The sequence below is a fragment of the Amblyraja radiata genome, chromosome 24 (assembly GCF_010909765.2).
Source record: "Amblyraja radiata isolate CabotCenter1 chromosome 24, sAmbRad1.1.pri, whole genome shotgun sequence".
In the NCBI taxonomy this organism is placed as follows: domain Eukaryota; kingdom Metazoa; phylum Chordata; class Chondrichthyes; order Rajiformes; family Rajidae; genus Amblyraja; species Amblyraja radiata.
Genome location: NC_045979.1, coordinates 21,461,078 through 21,477,580, shown reverse-complemented (window position 1 = coordinate 21,477,580; position 16,503 = coordinate 21,461,078). Strand labels below are relative to the sequence as shown.

The following is a 16,503-nucleotide window of genomic DNA, read 5'->3' as shown; positions in this document are numbered from 1 at the left end:
GGCGGTGGAGGCCGGTTCTCTGGATACTTTCAAGAGAGAGCTAGATAGGGCTCTTAAAGATACCGGAGTCAGGGGATATGGGGAGGAGGCAGGAACGGGGTACTGATTGGGGATGATCAGCCACGATTACATTGAATGGCGGTGCTGGCTCGAAGGGCCGAATGGCCTACTCCTGCACCTATTGTCTATTGTTATCAGCGTGTTACAGTGCCGAGAATGGGGGTGTATCAGCAAGTGTTACAGTGAGGTGTGTGGGGTGTATCAGTGTGGGGTGCATCAGAGTGTTACAGTGAGGGGTGCCGTTTGTATCGGAGTGTTATGGTGTGGAATACTGGAGTATATCAGAATTACATTGAAACATAGAAAATAGGTGCAAGATGAGGCCATTCGGCCCTTCGAGCCAGCGCCGCCATTCATTGTGATCATGGCTGATCATGAGGGATGGTGTGAGGTATGTGAGGTGAGGGAGGGATGTGACACAGTGAGGGATGTGAGGTGTATCAGTGCTAGTGAGATGTGGCATGTATCAGTGTTACAGTGAGCGATATCGGGTGCATCAGTGTTACAGCGAAAGGCGTGGGTATATCAGAGTTTTAAAGTTTTGGGGTGTATGAATGTTACAGTAAGGAGTGTGGGGTGTATCAGTACTGCAGTGAAGGTGTCGGGCACGTCAGTGTGTTAACGTGAGGGGTATTGGGCGCATTAGGTATACAGTGAGGCCGGTTGGGTGTGTTAGTGTTTCAGTGAGCAGGAGGAAGTGGATCAGTGTGTTACAATGAAGGCGAGTGAGGTAACATTGTTACAGTGATGGGTGTATGGTGTTACAGTGAGAGGGCTGGAGTGTAACAGTGTAACAATGCGGGAAGTATGGTGTAACAGTGCTACAGTGAAGGGTGTGTGTTATAACAGTGAGGGGACTGGGGTGTAACAGTGTTACAGTGAGGACACATTTATCTGTTTTGTAGTAAATGCCTACTATTTTCTGTGTGCTTAAGCAAAGCAAGAATTTCATTGTCCTATACAGGGACACATGACAATAAACTCACTTGAACTTGAACTGGGCTGTATTGGCTCCCAGTGTGTGAGGCAAAGTGTTGTTAATGGCAGGGTTAACTGGGCCCCCCCATGTGAACAATGATGACATACTTGGCCGAGTTTGCTGGATGATAAATCTGCTTAGGTTGCGTGCAGTGTGTTTGTGTGCGTGGCTGGCGAGGGTTTGTGTGTTTACACTTTTCCTACGACCGCGCTGTCCTCCAGTCACTGCCTGCGCTGCTGCGACTGAGGTGGGTGAGTTGTCACATTTGCCTGGATCATGTTGCACCTGGCTCTGCTAGCGGCCCTGTGGTGTTGGCCCACACCCCTCCGGGGAGATGTGGTCGCTCGGTTCCAGGACCTGCCCTCATGCCTACCGTTCTTCTACCAGGGAGAGCCACCTGCGGGCTTTGTCGGGGGGTCCCAGGTCCACGTCTGCCAACGCCTCTCCGGCACCGTCTACTATGCCACGCTCTTCGATACTTACGGGCGACTGCCGGTCTACTCCGCCTTCCTTTACAAGTACCGAGCCCCGGGGGAAACTCGAGGGACAGGGGTCGACCGCAGCTGGAAGTACGAACCTCAGGTGAGTGCGTGGGACGTGGGCAGTGGGTCCGGTGAGGAGGCCAGTGGAGGAGGGTGGTCACCATGGTTCAGGGCAGGGCCACTTCCATGATGCTAGCTCTGCTCAACAGCCAACACAATAAGCCCTCCTCAACCTGGTACCAATTTGTATGTAAAGGTGTGTCACGCTGTAGTGGCTCTGCCCGACCTCTGGAGGGCATCGATCGTGTGCGATGGCATCTCTTGGGCATTTTGGAGTCTCTACAAGTATTTATTCTCCCCGATATTCTCCTGCCTCCTGCTCTTTTCCAATTTAAAAAAAAATCCCATGTAAACGTGTCATGCTGTAACTCTGTTGGAGCGGAGGTGGGATAACCGAGCCAACCGCAACTGCTGTCAACGCTCTGCCCGGCCTGTTGGGGTGGAGAGGGTGGGATGGAGAATGGAGTGGAGGGGATGGAGTGGAAGGCAGTGGAGTGGATGGAGGGGAGAGGGTGGGAGGAGACAGGAGTGGATGAATGGGAGGGGAAGGGAATGGAGAGGAGGGGATGAGAATGGAGGGGAAGAGAATGGAGAGGAGGAGAATGGAGAGGAGGAGAGGAGAATGGAGAGGAGGAGAATGGAGGGGAGGGGAGTCCAGGGGTGGAGTGGCAGAGAATGGAGTGGAGGAGAGGGGATGGGAATGGAGGGGAGTAAAGGAGAGTGGGTGGAATGGGAGTGGAGTGAGGTGATGAGAGCGATGAGAATGGAGGGGGTGGAGTGGAGGAGAATGAATGGGAATGTAGGGGAGCGTATGATCGATGGGATGGCCGGGCGGCGCCGGACTGATCCTCCCTCCTTCCCTCCCTCCCGCAGCTAGCCGACCCGCGGGCGAACAGCAGCATGGCGGAGCTGACGGAGACGGTGCGGACGGACGCGGTTGTGCGCCGGAACCAGGCGGTGGTGGCGGAGGGAGCCGGGCGGCAGATGTACGTGAAGGTGCTGCTGAACGCGGCCAACATGCAGGGCAGCCGAGGCAGCCGCAGCGCCGCCTACACCGTGACCAACGCGCTGGCCGTGCCGCGCCCCTTCTACCACCATTGGAAGGGCGGCTTGAAGGGCGTCCTGGGCCGGCTGAAGGGGCAGTGCCAGGGCGCCGACCTGCACCTGGTGTCGGGCGCGGTGCGGAGCCCGCGGCGGGAGGAGAAATGGTTGCCGGCCAAGGGTAAGGGCCGGGGGGCCTTGCCGCTGCTGCTGTGGGCGGCCTTCTGCTGCGGCGGCCGAACCAGCGAAGCTCTGCTGGGCCACGCCCGGGGCTCCGGCTCCTTGACCATGTCCGGCCTGACGCTCGGCCCCTACGAGACCAAGAACATGCCGGTGGCGCAGCTGGAAGAGGTGCTGGTCGCCCGCATGGGGCGCAGCAGGATCCAAATCTTCAAGGACGGCTGCGCCCCTGCTGCTTAGATCGGCCGGCGCTCCTTCCTAAGCCGAGCGGTGCCACACCCGGGGACCGGGATGTACCCCTCCCCAGACCAGCCGGCCAACGCCGTCCCCTCGCCCACCCCGGCGCCAGACGACACGGCTCTCGCTGCAACACCCCTGCCAATAAAGCGAAGACGGACGTAAAGTGCTGGAGTACCTCAGCGGCACACAGGCAGCATCTCTGGAGAAATGGGCCCACACCGTTCTTCAGTCAGTCTCGACCCAAAGCGTCACCCATTCCTGCTCTCCAGATATGCTTCCTGTTCTGCTGTGTTACTCTAACATTTTGTGTCTAACTTCGGTGTAAACCAGCATTTTTGTAGTTCCTTCCTACACATTCCAATAAAGCATGTAACACCAACCTGGCGTCCATCGTTGTATTCGACAGTGATCTCTCTCACTACTAGGCCCCCTCACCTCTTCTCCAGGGGTCTACCTTTCTCTAAGCACCCCCGCTTGGTTCCCTGTCTCCAGTGTGTATTCGCCTCTCACTCTGTTCGTTTTTTTTTTAACTTTTCCGTTTTCTACCAGTCCTTTCAAACTTTTCTCTTTCTGACCATCTCTTGATTTGTCCCCTTTTCTGTTTCTCTCATCAACCCCTGACTCTCTTCATCAAAAGTACACAAAGTGCTGGAATGACTCCGCGGGTCGGGCAGCATCTCTGGAGAACACGGATAGGCGACGCTTCGGGTCGGGACCATTCTTCAGTCCCTATGTATCGCTCTCCCTGTCTCTATTTCTGCATATCCACCCCATACTCCGTTTCTTTCTTGAACCCATTCTTTCTTTCCCCTCTTTAAACCCTTGCTTCATCCATCCACAGGGAGGCGTTGTGGAGTTTTTATAGGCACATTCACTGGTTTAAGAAAGCGTTGGATTCAGCTCTTTGGGCTAACGGAATCAAGGGATATGGGAACGCAGGAACTGGTACTGATTTTGGATGATCAGCCATGATCACATTGAATGGCGGTGCTGGATCGAAGGGCCTACTCGTGCATCTATTGTCCTTGTATAATATTGTGACCAGGATTGTACACAGTACTCCAAATCATGTCAACTGGAGTTTATTTTCACATGCACATTTGTGGTGAGGTGCAGGTGCATTAAATATCTTGCCGGCAGCAGCATCACAGGCACATAGGCTGCGGCAACAAACAGATCACAATTATACACAAAATGAAAAAGATAATGAAAAGAAACAAACTGCAAAACAAGACATGAATGCAAAAACATTGGTCCATAGTGTTGCCTAGCCAGTGTGTGGGGAAAGTTGAAACATCATAACGCCACAATGATGTTATGATGTAATTACGCCCCAATTTACAAGTGTGACATGCCTTCTTTACCACCCTATCCACCTTCGCTGCCGGTTTTGGGGAACTATGGACTTGAATCCAAAGAACATCAACATTCCTCAGCACATCAGTACATGTTCTACCTCGATTTCACCTCCGAAAATGCATCACCCTGCAATTGTTAGGATTAAATTCCATCTGCCAATGCACCATGAACTCTGCAGCAGATAAATGTCCAGAGTGTACTTAGACAACCTTCCTCACTATCCATTGCACCGCCATTTTCATCCAGAGTTTCGAACTGTGTCTCCTACATTGATATCCAGGTTGATGGTTCACATCCTGTTTGATGATTTATATCTCAAACAAGTGTCCTAGCTCGAATCCTTTCAGTACACCACTGATCACAAACCTCCAATCAAAGAAACACGTTTTCACCACCATCCTCCGTTTCCAAATAATTTTCCAATTATTGAAATCACCTTGGATCCTGCCTTAAACCTCTGGAAGATCCTACTTTGCGAGGAATGATGCCGTGTCTGGAGGGGTGTACAGAGAAAGAGGGATGTGGGGAGGGTGTTACAGAGATAGAGTGATAGGGGAGTGAGGGATTTCAGAGATGTGGAGGGTGATGGGAAATAGGTTAGAGGACATGTGTCCTTTCGTTCGCCCCACCAGATATCTCCCCGTTATTCTCTGGTGACGCCCCCATCATTTTACTACACACTCTCTCATTTCCAGTCCTCGACCCTGATGATGAATCTTTGGCCCGAGGCATTAACTCTTTCGCCCCTGCCTGACCTGCTGAACATGCGCTGGGCTACGCCTGGTTGGGTCTCAGGGTTTGCGTTCAAGGGTGTGGGTGCAGGTGCCAATTGTCGTGGGTGCTGGGGGTAGGCCTGCTGGATGGATTGGTGTTGTCATGTTGAGGGTTGCGTAGACAGGTTGGGTTGTATGTTGGCAGTGAGGATTGGATTGTAGGCAAGGTCTGGGGTTAGTATTGGGCTGAGGAGGATTGGGTCAAGGTGCAGTTTAGTTTGGGAGTGTTGTGGGTTGGATCGTGGACAGGGTGAGGATTGGGGTCATGGTTAGAGATGAGGTTTGGGTTGAGGGTTGGGATCAAGTGTTGAAGTGGAATGGAGTGTTGAGGTTTAGGTTGTATGTCAAGGGGTGGGGGAAGAGGTTTAATTTGGGGATGAGGTTGGTTGGGGGTGAGGATTTATTTGGCAGTGGGCGTGCTGTGGGTTGGGTCAGATTTTGGGGTGTTGGGGTTGACGATTGGCTTGGGGTGAAAGATGTTTAGAGTTGGGGGTAAGGTGCAGTTTGATGGGGGTGATGAGGATTGGGTTAGGGTTGGGATTTGGGGATTGGGGATGATGCTTTGCTTGGCACGGGGAGTGTTGAGGGTTGGGTGAGGTTTAGGTTGGAGTGGAGGATTGGGTCATGATTGCCACAAAGCATGACGGGTGGGTCGGAGCAGCTCAGAATTGGGTTGCAGCCTCGTGGGCCAGGGTTTTGGATGTGGGGATCACATTCTGATTCAATTTCCGTCTATCCTGGGATCCTCTCATTCACGGAGTCACCTGTGGAAGTGGTAAGTTATTGAGTGGGAGCACACCCTGTGAGGAATGAATGGTTCCTCGAACCTTCCTGTTGGGGGTTCAGAATGCCAGGCTGGTATGTGGGATGGAGCTTAATAGGGTCAAGCGGAGAGAGCAAAGGTTACTTCACACAATTCACAACCCCCAGATGGAATACCAGGCACAGGGTGGGGAAGGAGTGGTTACAACAGAATCAAAAGGATTCTGTGATCCCCAGTGCCTCACAGCAGTGGCTCCCACCCTCCACACCCCTGTAGTGCTTCAACTCTGGAATCTTCACTTCTCTGCATTAAACTATGTTCACTGTTTCCCTGCCCAACTACCGGGTTCCTCTCCATCTCCCTGCGGTCTGAATCTCCATGATGGGCCGCATGGCCACTCCAGCCTTCGCGTATGCTCGGCCAGACTCACTGTGGTCCCTCCTCTTGCTGAGGCGCCGCAGGGAGCAACAGATCACGCCGGCTATAATGGCCGTGGAGACCGACAGCGAGGTAGGTAACCGTGGCCACCATGGCAGGCTATCAGAGGGTATCAGACACTGCGGGGGCAAGGGGAGGGGTGAGTTCAGAATCGTTGGGGAGCCTCGCGCACACAACTCCCTGATGGGTGACAACACATCTTCCAGATGCATGGGATCTAAGGGGGGTGGAGGCTTGGAGAGGAGGAAGACTGGGGGGGAAAGGAAAAGGTGGGAACAGATGGGAGGGGGGGGGGGGAGCAGTGGCAGGGAGGGTGAAAGATGGGAGAGGACGGAAAATGGGGAGAAGGTGTGGAAAGAGTGAGGGGAAGGGGTGGGAGAAGGTAGTGGTGGGGAGGTGGACAGCTGAGGGGTGATGGTGTGAGGGAGGGGCAAGGGTGTGCAAGTGATGGGTTGAAAATTGTGCAAGGGTAAGGGAGTAGATGTGTTGGAGGGGCAAGAAACTGAGATGGTAAACTCTTCTACCACGTATAGAGTTGAAGCACAGAGGTTGTATTTACAAATCAAGACAACATAAGCAGACAGTTTGAACTGTTCTCTCACTTTAAGACAATATTAGCAAGTAAACTGTGTTTCAAGGAAGATAATGGAGCATTTCCCTCAGTTCTTCATTGGTGCTGCAGCTAAATTCGGCAGCTCCCTCCCGAGTAAACAGCATCATGGGAGAGTTTTCATCAGAACGGTTGAAGATGAAGTTCACAACCACCTTCCCAAGGATCAGTGGGGTGAGCAACAAATGATAGCCTTACAAACAATCCACACATCTGAAAATGCATTTTAAATAATCAGTAACAGCGCAGCAGTTATTATAAATGTAAGAAGGGTATATAGTTTCCAGGTGGGTTAGTTAGTCTGCAGGAAAGATGTTGGTATGGATAGAGTGAATGCTCACAGTCTTTTTCCCAGGTTAGCGGATTCTAAAACTAGAGGGCACAGGATTAAGGTGAGATGGGAGAGATTTCAGAGGGAGCTCAGGGGGCAACGTTTTCACTCAAGAGGACAGTCCATATCTGGAATGAGCTGCCAGAGGAAGCTATAGAAGTGGATATAATTATGACTTTTGAAAGACATTTAACAAAGGAAGGGTTTAAAGGGTCATGGGACAAATGCAGGCAAATGGGACTAGCCCAAATGGGCAGTAGGATCTGTTTCCCTGCTGCTATTCTATGCTGAGAGTTCAATTAAAAGTGCAAAAGGAAATATTCGGTACAGGTGGGTTGGATGGGATAAAGTGCTTTACTGGGATGAAACTCACGATTTATATTATGTACTGCTGAAAATGTTCATGCCACTAATATATTTAGATGCCACCCTCATGATAGTCTACTGGATACCCACTTCCCTCCAGCAGCAGGTATCTATATCCAGAAAGATGCCTGTGCAATTCTCAAGCCTAGCAATTCCTTTTTGGACCATCTTGACCTTTGGAGGATTTCCACAAAACCCATCTCATGCAGTTGGGAGACCATGTTGCAGTTACATAAGACATTGACAAGGCCACATTTAGAGTATTGTGGTCAGTTTTGGGCACAATGTTATAGGAAATATGTTGTCAAGCAGGAAAGGGTGCAAAGATTTACGAGGATGTTGCCAGGACAAAAGGGCCTGAGCTGTAGGGAGAAGTTGAGCAGGCCATTTAGGTACATGGATAGTGTAGGAAGAAACTGCAGATGCTGGTTTACACTGAAGATAGACACAAAATGCTGGAGTAACTCAGCGGGACAGGCAGCATTTCGGGTCATACATGGACAGGATAGGTTTAGAGGGATATGGGCGAAACACAACCACTTGGGATTGGTGTACATGTTGGTCGGAGTGGGTAAGTTGGCAGAAGGTTCTGTTTCCACGCTGTGACTACCACAACTTCCAAATTACACCTTCTTTGGGCTGATGTACATTTTATTCCCTTATACCGTACAAATTCCATACTTTTCAAAATATGAGCAGCCATGTTGTAAGATTAAACATACAAAAATATACAACTCCATTAAAAGAATTCAAAAACAAAATTTACAGAAATTACCTACTTTACTGACATACATAAAACCGTGTGTTAAATATCCACATCTATGTTAATACAGCACCATAACAAGGAGTACAATGTGGCTGCAGCATTTTGTGTCCTATGCTTCAAGGAACCTTTTGTAACCTTAAAATGCTATGAAGATCATGCTTGCTGTCTAAATTAACAGAAACTCCATGGCCCACTAGTCCATATAATACATTCACAACAGATGAACTTGTTCGCCTTACTGAACCGTAGCTTGGTTGATCGTGGGTCCTTACCCATTTCACACCCAAATAATTCAAAACACACAATTAATTTGTGGTTGATTGAGGTAGCACCTTCTCCAACGTGGGAAGTGGTACACTTTTCCACCTTTTCTTAGTGAACATTAGTCATGGCCAGCAACCTTGTCATGTTACTCCATCAAACATCTCTCAGGTGCAAGTATGGATTGGAATCCCAATCTCCCTCGTAGCTTTGTGATAAAAAACAAGTGAACCTTTGCATCCATGCATTAAATAATATATTCAGCAAATTGATAGAACTAATATTCAAAGTAAAATATTTATTTAAAAATAAGTGAGGATTAACCTTTTAAAACGTTTGTCATGTAGCAGTAGATATCAATTTTCAGTGTGCTTAATGTTGGCAAAAGGTCATTAGGAATTAGTACATATTTCACAAATGCAGACACTTTGCATTTAGGTTGGGAAGTGCATGGCAAATGAATTTAGTCTAATAGGATTTTAAACAACGAAAATTAACAGGGAGAATCTTGATCCTTTGGAATTTCATTAACTGCAGATTAATGCCAAATAATTCATTGCATCAGATTCCTACATATTGGAGTGAATAAGACGGACTAAGCTCACTGCAATTCTCCAAAATTATTTTGGTTGATTGGAATTCCATAAATGTTGGTACATTGGGATTCTGTTGTGGGATACTTGGTCGTACTCCGTGAACAGGTGATCATAATTTTGGTCATAACTGGGTGAAGAAATTGGATGGTGTATATCTTGTTTGATCCAGTTAAGAACAGCAAAAATACTCAAAAAATGGACAACCAAGCTACAGTTCACAAAGACCAAGAATTGTACTTGGGTCAGATCTCTGCCATTCCATACATAATGATGAAATAGGAGCAACCAGGGAAGTACACCAGATCGCAATGCCACCAGTCTCTTATTCGATTATTTCCCACAAAGTATCTCGTCGTGTTTACTGAGAAACTAAGCCGAAGAGTTACAGCCCATAACACATCTGAAACTAAAACAGTAAAACAAACAAGATAAAATGAATCAGTAAGTTGATATCAAGAATAAACGAGGTGTTCCACCGTTTTAAGGTCCTGGGAGAAAGTAATAGTTGAGAGGTGCAATACAACAAAATTAAAAATGCCATGGACAGATATATCAAAAAGCATTGCCTTTGCATTCTTTCCCACCAAGAAGCATATTTTGGTCCATTCAGAAACAAAAATCAATAATCAGTGAAGGAATCTTCTGGTGGTAGATGCCCGTGGTAGTGGAAGCTAATAACTGGTTGCCATTCTTGATTGGATTTTGCAAGGAAAATAGACACGTACAAAGCCACCTGGTACCGTATCTTTATCACTGTATCTACTCTCCCAGGCAGTGGGTTTGAGCATCTTTACCAGGATTGTGGCCAAGTAATGTGAGAAGCAATTCGGGTGCCCAATCATCAAGCCTCATCACAAGCTAAACGATTCCACATTCAACACCCACAAATGTATTTTCCAGCAGCTCCTTGTGGTATGGCATTTCGCCTCAAAACCATAAATAACAAATAAAAAGAAACAGCTAGAAATTCCTGTTATAAATTAAAAGTATGGTCTCTCCGCCTGCAAAAATCTAGCAACTCATTTATACACGATTACAAACAAGAGACTAATGTACAAAACAGGGTTGGAAATCACTGCAAGAGCTCCTCCCAGCTGATTGGCTTTGAGAAAACTTCCCTCTCAAGCCAGAGATCATAGTTCATTTGAAACTCCTCTGGTAATATCAGCTGCTGCCCCAGCACGCTCTGCAAACAGTTGTCCACTGGGGCAAAATCAGGGTTGCTTGGATTTTTGTCGTATCGGCGGTTGTTAAACCGTTCAATGTTGGCTCTCAATGCACATTCCTCAGCTTGGAAATCCCACGGGCGGGCATCAAGATCTGAAAATAACATTTTGTAATCATCAGAAAATCATAATTGAAAACTTATTTTTAAATAGCATCGCTTCCAAACTCCCCTGCAAGATATACACCATCCAATTTCTACACACAATGACAGATTGTAGCGAGGTCAAAAGCCCAGATTCAAGATCCGACACTTGTCTGCAAAGGAATACTCTCACATCTGAATTCAACCAGGTTTTCTGGTGTGTCACTGATTAAGTTAGTGATGATGGAAAATCTATTTCACAACACCATATCCATCACTTTCAAAGGGCTTGCTGATTATTTTGAAAAGTTTACAGCCTGAGAAAACAGTTGAGCCAGAGGAAGCAGGTACAATCACAACGTTTTAAAAGCTACTTGGACAGGACCATGGATCGGAAAGATTTGAATGGATATGGGCCAAACTTGGGCAAATTGGACCACCAGAGATGGGTCATCTTGGACGAGTCATGGACGAGTAGGGCTGAAGGGCTAGTGTCCGTGTTGTATAACTCTATGCCTGTACTTGAATATACACGTGAATTTTAAATGCTGTTGTAGTACCGATTTCCAATCTTTTATCATAGAAATACAAGTCCCGGCCACATACCGTTTCCATAAGCCCAGTCATCGTTGAGTCGATGGCGCACCTTCTGGTAGATGGCAGACATGGTCTTCATGTTGCTCTTGCGCCACTGGCGCCCCAGGTATTTGGTTTGGACCTTGAGCAGCTTAAGGACATACAACTGCATCATGGCCTGCTTCACCTTGAGTGCTCGTTTCAGGATCGGAGCCGATTTAAAAACAACCAACATCTGGAGAAAATACATGAAATCTCTTTCACTGAAGATAGTAACTCTTAAAATATTTCTTTCTGAATAGTGGTATTTACACTTAACCATGCCAACTACAATTTGGTAAGCAGATGAATTCCCTACTACAAAGGTACTTTACAGGTGCCTGGAGCTGTGATTATCTGTAGATATGTTACAAAATAGCATGATCCCACACATTGATAAGTAACAAAACTTAGAAAACTGAAATTTTGCATGCAAGTTAGACAGGGTGGAGAGGATGGATACAAAGAACTGCAGATGGTGGTTTACACAAAAAAGACACTAAATGCTGGAGTGACTCAATGGGTCAAGCAGCATCTCTGGAGAACATGGGTAGGCGAAGTTTCGTCATGGATGGGTGATGTTTAGGAGGGTTAGATTTTTATTCCATAGGACAGTGGAATCAAAAGAACCAGAAAGCACAGGTTTAAGGTGAAAGGGATGTAATTTAAAGATCTGTAAATATGTCTTTCACACAGAGAATGGTGAATATCTGGAACAAGCTGCCAGTGGAGGTAATAGAGTCTGATACAATTATATTGATTAACAGGCATTTGGACAGGTACACGGATAGATAAGGTGAAGAGGGAAATGATCTATCGCAGGCAAGTGGGATCAGTGCAGATAGATGTCACAGTCGGCATGGATGTAAGGGCCTCTTCTGTGCTGTATGCTTACTCCCAATTACAATTGGCCTCCACAATACTTACCATGGTCCTGGAATGTTTCCATTTGGTCAATTTATTGAGGATTCGAAGTAGGTTTATGCAGGAGAAGAGGTTCCGCCAGCAGAATTGGTTGTTATCCCCTGCTTCCTAGGTGGGGCAAGAAGAAACCAACATTAAGGATATTTATTCTGTCATCAAATAAATCAGATATCAGCATCCAGCATTGAACAGTAATCGTTTTAATAACAGATAGTGATAGTAACCGGTGGGTTACTTCTCAGTCATAGAATGATAGTGGGGGAAACGGGCCCTTCGGCCCAACTTGCCCACACCAGTTGCACTAGTCCCACCTGCCTGCGTTTGGTCCATATCCCTCCAAACCTGGCATATCCGTGTACCTGTCTGTTTCTTAAATGTTGGGATAGTCCCAGCCTCAGCCACCTCCTCAGGCTGCTTGTTCCATACACCCACCATCCTTTGCGTGAAAATGTTACCCCTCAGATTCCTATTAAATCTTTTCCCCTTTACCTTAAACCTATGTCCTTTGGCCCTCGATTCTCTTTTTAATGTGCTTTAGGTGATTCGATATTACGTTGTTTGCCTGTGCAAAGTGATTTAACTTAGGATTGCCACCAACATGTACTGTTGGTAGCATTCCACAGAATATCAGGCTTTTAAATTTCTATTTTCTTGGTTTTGTTACATCAATGCATGGGATGAATGATCAGGCACCTGACTATTGTCTAGATTTTATTAAGATTGTTCCAATCTTCAGCTATTTTAAAGAGCTTTCTCTTAAATCTCCCCAGCTATGAAACTGCTCTAATGTTATCAACGGCATCATTTTCGTAATGCATAAACCTATGTTATAAAATATGTAATTGACAATAGCTGTCCCACTTACTGAAGTGTCTATAACTATACAGGGTTACACAGAGTTTACAAAACTACAGTACAAGTTGATCCTGCTTTACTGTGCAATCTTGTATGTGGTCAGTAACAAGAGGGTGATTAAAAAATGAGGTAAAAGGGCAGAAATAGGCAAACAAAATGATGGTGTGTGCAACTTAGTTGAAGAAAATGAACATTGTAGGGACTTTGTTTCAGTTATGAAGCTCAGCAGAGATTTGGTTAATGCTCTCCGGCAACTTACAACTTACGTCAAATCAAACCGAGATATTCTGACTAACAGATTCACATACAGTCCGAAATTCATTTCCTGGGAGATATTGTCATTGTCGTGTTATTGTCACCTGCACTGAAATACAGTGAAAAGCTTTGCGTTCAATCCAATCCTTGCTTACTTACCAAGCTCTCAGCTGTCAGTTCAGGGAGTTCATGTACAACACAGTAGGGGAAATCCAACACAGAAATGCTGCAGAAATATGGGCATAAATGCAAGAAATTAATAATCAATCAAAAATTGGATTTTAATAAACACCTTTGTATCAATGGCTTTTTGGTACATGCCATCTTTCAAAATATTTTAAGATTAGCCCCTTTAAAACCCTTGCCCATGTCATTAGGTTTTAGATTCAACTCCAGCTCCATAGAGGAAGATATTCTCAACTGACACCTCAGTGCTGGGTGGACACTGATAGACGTGCCTTCTGGTGACTTCAAACTGATGGTAGATCCACCATCACAGTTACTTTGAAAATAATAGTTTATGAAGAACAACCAATGCAGAACAGTACAACACAAAAACAGGCCCTTTGGCCCACAAGGTCTGCGCTGAACTGTGCCAAGGTAAGGGATTTTCCAGGTATTTAAACCATTCAACCAAGTAAAATTTTCTGGAATACTGTTCATTGATCTGTAGAATGTTCTGTTATCTACATTATAACTGAGAATACACTAAACATTGTTTTTGAAGCAATTGGGGACTTTTCAACGGCATAAAACTGTGAAAAGGATTGAAACTTTCCCTCATAATTCTCAGACATGGCCAATAACTCCATTCCAATGTCTAAGCCATTGCATTTCACCTCAACCACAAAAATATAAAGAGAGATGCAAACAGCCACTGAAACAAGAATGCCCATTGAACCAATTCTAGGTCATCCAACCAGAAATATACCACTGACCCTCAGTTCACAGCCTGTATCAAATTCTGCCTCTACAATCTTGGTCAGGAAGTCTATTCAGATGCTGAATATATTCAATCCAAATATTCTCCAAATTATGTCTAAATTTGACATTTATTTGATTGAATTGGTGTCCGTGCCCTGGTGTGAAGTAGTATTTAATCATGCTTGCCTTGCTATTTGCCCGCCTGTACACCAAGGATTAACCCCTTTAAAACTATCTCCATCAGCATAAAGGCTGAGCAATAACTGCCTTTGACCTTTTTGGGAAAAACGCTGGAGTCTGTTATTTATGAGTTGCACCCACGGTGCTGTTGGGTAGATTCAGGATTTTGCCCCCAATGAAGAAGAAATGACAATATATTTCTCAGTCATGGTGCTGTGTGAGGGATTGACCGGGGAGAGAAAGTGTAGGTGCCAGCAGGAACGGGCTGGTTATTTGCAGCCCCAAAATCAAAACAGAACTGAACTTCTGTGCAATGTTTTTTGGTGTTTCACTTACAACCAGAAATGAATCTCTGGATTTTGCCCTCTAATCTCTCTAGCAGCAACGTCTCTCTTGCTTTCATGAGTACAACTCGACCCAAAGTGAAATCATGATTGGACTTGAACAATATTTCGCATCTGTCCTACATTTTGGCTTGATAGCACGATTTGCTTTCTTAACCAAGATTAGAGACCTACTTAAAAATCCAACAACAATTGAGAATGTGTTTGCACGAGCAGAAATTTACAATGCGAGAACAGACAACTTGTTGAATTATGACCCAGTTTTTGGAGTAATTAAATTATAATCCCAAACTTTAATATGGCAAGAATATTCAGAGGTTTTACCTGTTCTTAGCTGTAATGTAGGACATGATATTCTGATTGAAGAACTTCAAAATGAGTGGAATGCAGTTTGCAAAAACCAGATGCTGTGCCATGTACTCAAACTGCAGAAAAGTAATACGACATAGAATCAGGTTCTTCAACAGCTTTTCAATACAGGCAAAGAAAGAAAAACACACGGCCTCAAATTTTTTCTTTGACTCTATTTGAGAGTTCACAATTGGCAAATTGGCAAAATCGGATCACAACGGATGATCGCAGAATATTGAACGAGGTGGCCCCAGTTTCAGCGCCAGAGAAGATTCATCGACTTTTATTACAAGAGTGCAACAATATTTAATTCAAGTACCATTGTTCCCGCAGATGGCATTTCCGATTAAAGTTTACACGAATAACATCCGTACACATGAAAGACAACAGCCACATTTTTGTCAGGGACATGAACAGTGGGTTAATATCTTTGCAGGAGTAACATGATAAGAAAGTGCGAAACTGCAAACAAAACTCCCCACGTCCTTACATGTCACTAAATATAATGGGTTAAGTGGTTGATATAACAACATTACTCACCTGGTAGACGTGATTGAGTTTGAAGTGCTTAAGTAGCAGCAAAAGGACAGCGGAAATTGCCTTCACAATGATCTCTTTGTGTCTGTTAACATCGACTCCCAGCTTCATACTCTGTAGCACCGTGGTACTGTCAGGATAAAGTGCGCATCACAGCATTACTGTACGATGGGGTGAGAGTCACAGAGGCAACAGAAGATGAAGAGGCAGAAATAAAGCTGCTGGGATAAGAGGAGTGGGGATGAGAAATCATTATTGGCCTTTGCGAGCTAAAGGAGACAGCGCAGGTCCGAAAGGAAGCTAATGTGGATGAAGAGTTAAAGACTTTACAAAGAACTAATGGCAAGAGGGTACGGACTTTACAGACACCTAATGTGGAGAAAGGCGGCTCACCTGATGGAGAACAGGATGTTATTAAATATTGCTGATTATAGGAAAAAATCTCAGCTTCTGAGAACAGCAACTTACCAAGATAACTTAAAGTTGCAAAATATTAAAATTAAATTACTTTCAGTGGGTGACAGATTTTATCTAGGTAATTATGGTAATTTATCTTCTGAATGTCATGAACTAACTAATTTGGGAGAGCAAGCATCCTATTTGCCCAAAAAGAGATGAGGAGACATACGGCATTTCTTCTGGGAGGACATCAGCCAGAATGTTGATCGAGTCAGTCTTTGCTTTTGAGGTTGGAGCTGCCGCCAGAAGAATCTTCAGTAAGGCAATCTGTAAGAAGCGTCGAAGACAGAAATGGAAGGAAATTATGTTTTTCTGATAGGATTTGCATCATAAATCCATCTCGGACCTGTATTATGGTTAACCTTCCCAAATAAATGACACCTAGGTCTTCCATGTGTAGGAAGGAATTGCAGAAGCTGGTTTAAACCAGATACACACAAAAAAA

At 45.6% G+C, this 16,503-nt stretch overlaps 2 protein-coding genes across 6 annotated transcripts in view; one reads left to right on the top strand and one right to left on the bottom strand.

The window, feature by feature from the left end:
* Positions 1–1,156: 1,156 nt before the first annotated feature.
* On the top strand, positions 1,157–3,423 carry LOC116986842 (endonuclease domain-containing 1 protein-like). The gene is made up of 2 exons (XM_033042578.1): positions 1,157–1,621; positions 2,455–3,423. The coding sequence occupies exons 1-2, from the start codon at positions 1,316–1,318 to the stop codon at positions 3,040–3,042; spliced, it is 894 nt and encodes a 297-aa protein (XP_032898469.1). The 5' UTR covers positions 1,157–1,315; the 3' UTR covers positions 3,043–3,423.
* A 4,892-nt stretch (positions 3,424–8,315) lies between these two features.
* Positions 8,316–16,503, bottom strand: part of strip1 (striatin interacting protein 1) — a 32,492-nt gene continuing 24,304 nt past the window's right edge. For 4 of the 5 annotated variants that reach the window (XM_033042575.1, XM_033042574.1, XM_033042573.1 and 1 more), the window contains 7 exons: positions 16,228–16,325; positions 15,603–15,729; positions 15,036–15,136; positions 13,423–13,489; positions 12,157–12,261; positions 11,221–11,425; positions 8,316–10,625 (listed from right to left, as the gene is read on the bottom strand). In XM_033042575.1, the coding sequence (XP_032898466.1) occupies positions 10,378–10,625; positions 11,221–11,425; positions 12,157–12,261; positions 13,423–13,489; positions 15,036–15,136; positions 15,603–15,729; positions 16,228–16,325 (951 nt within the window). In that variant the 3' untranslated portion in view covers positions 8,316–10,377. The remainder of the gene's footprint in view (positions 10,626–11,220; positions 11,426–12,156; positions 12,262–13,422; positions 13,490–15,035; positions 15,137–15,602; positions 15,730–16,227; positions 16,326–16,503) is intronic. The other variant, XM_033042576.1, reaches the window with a different exon arrangement.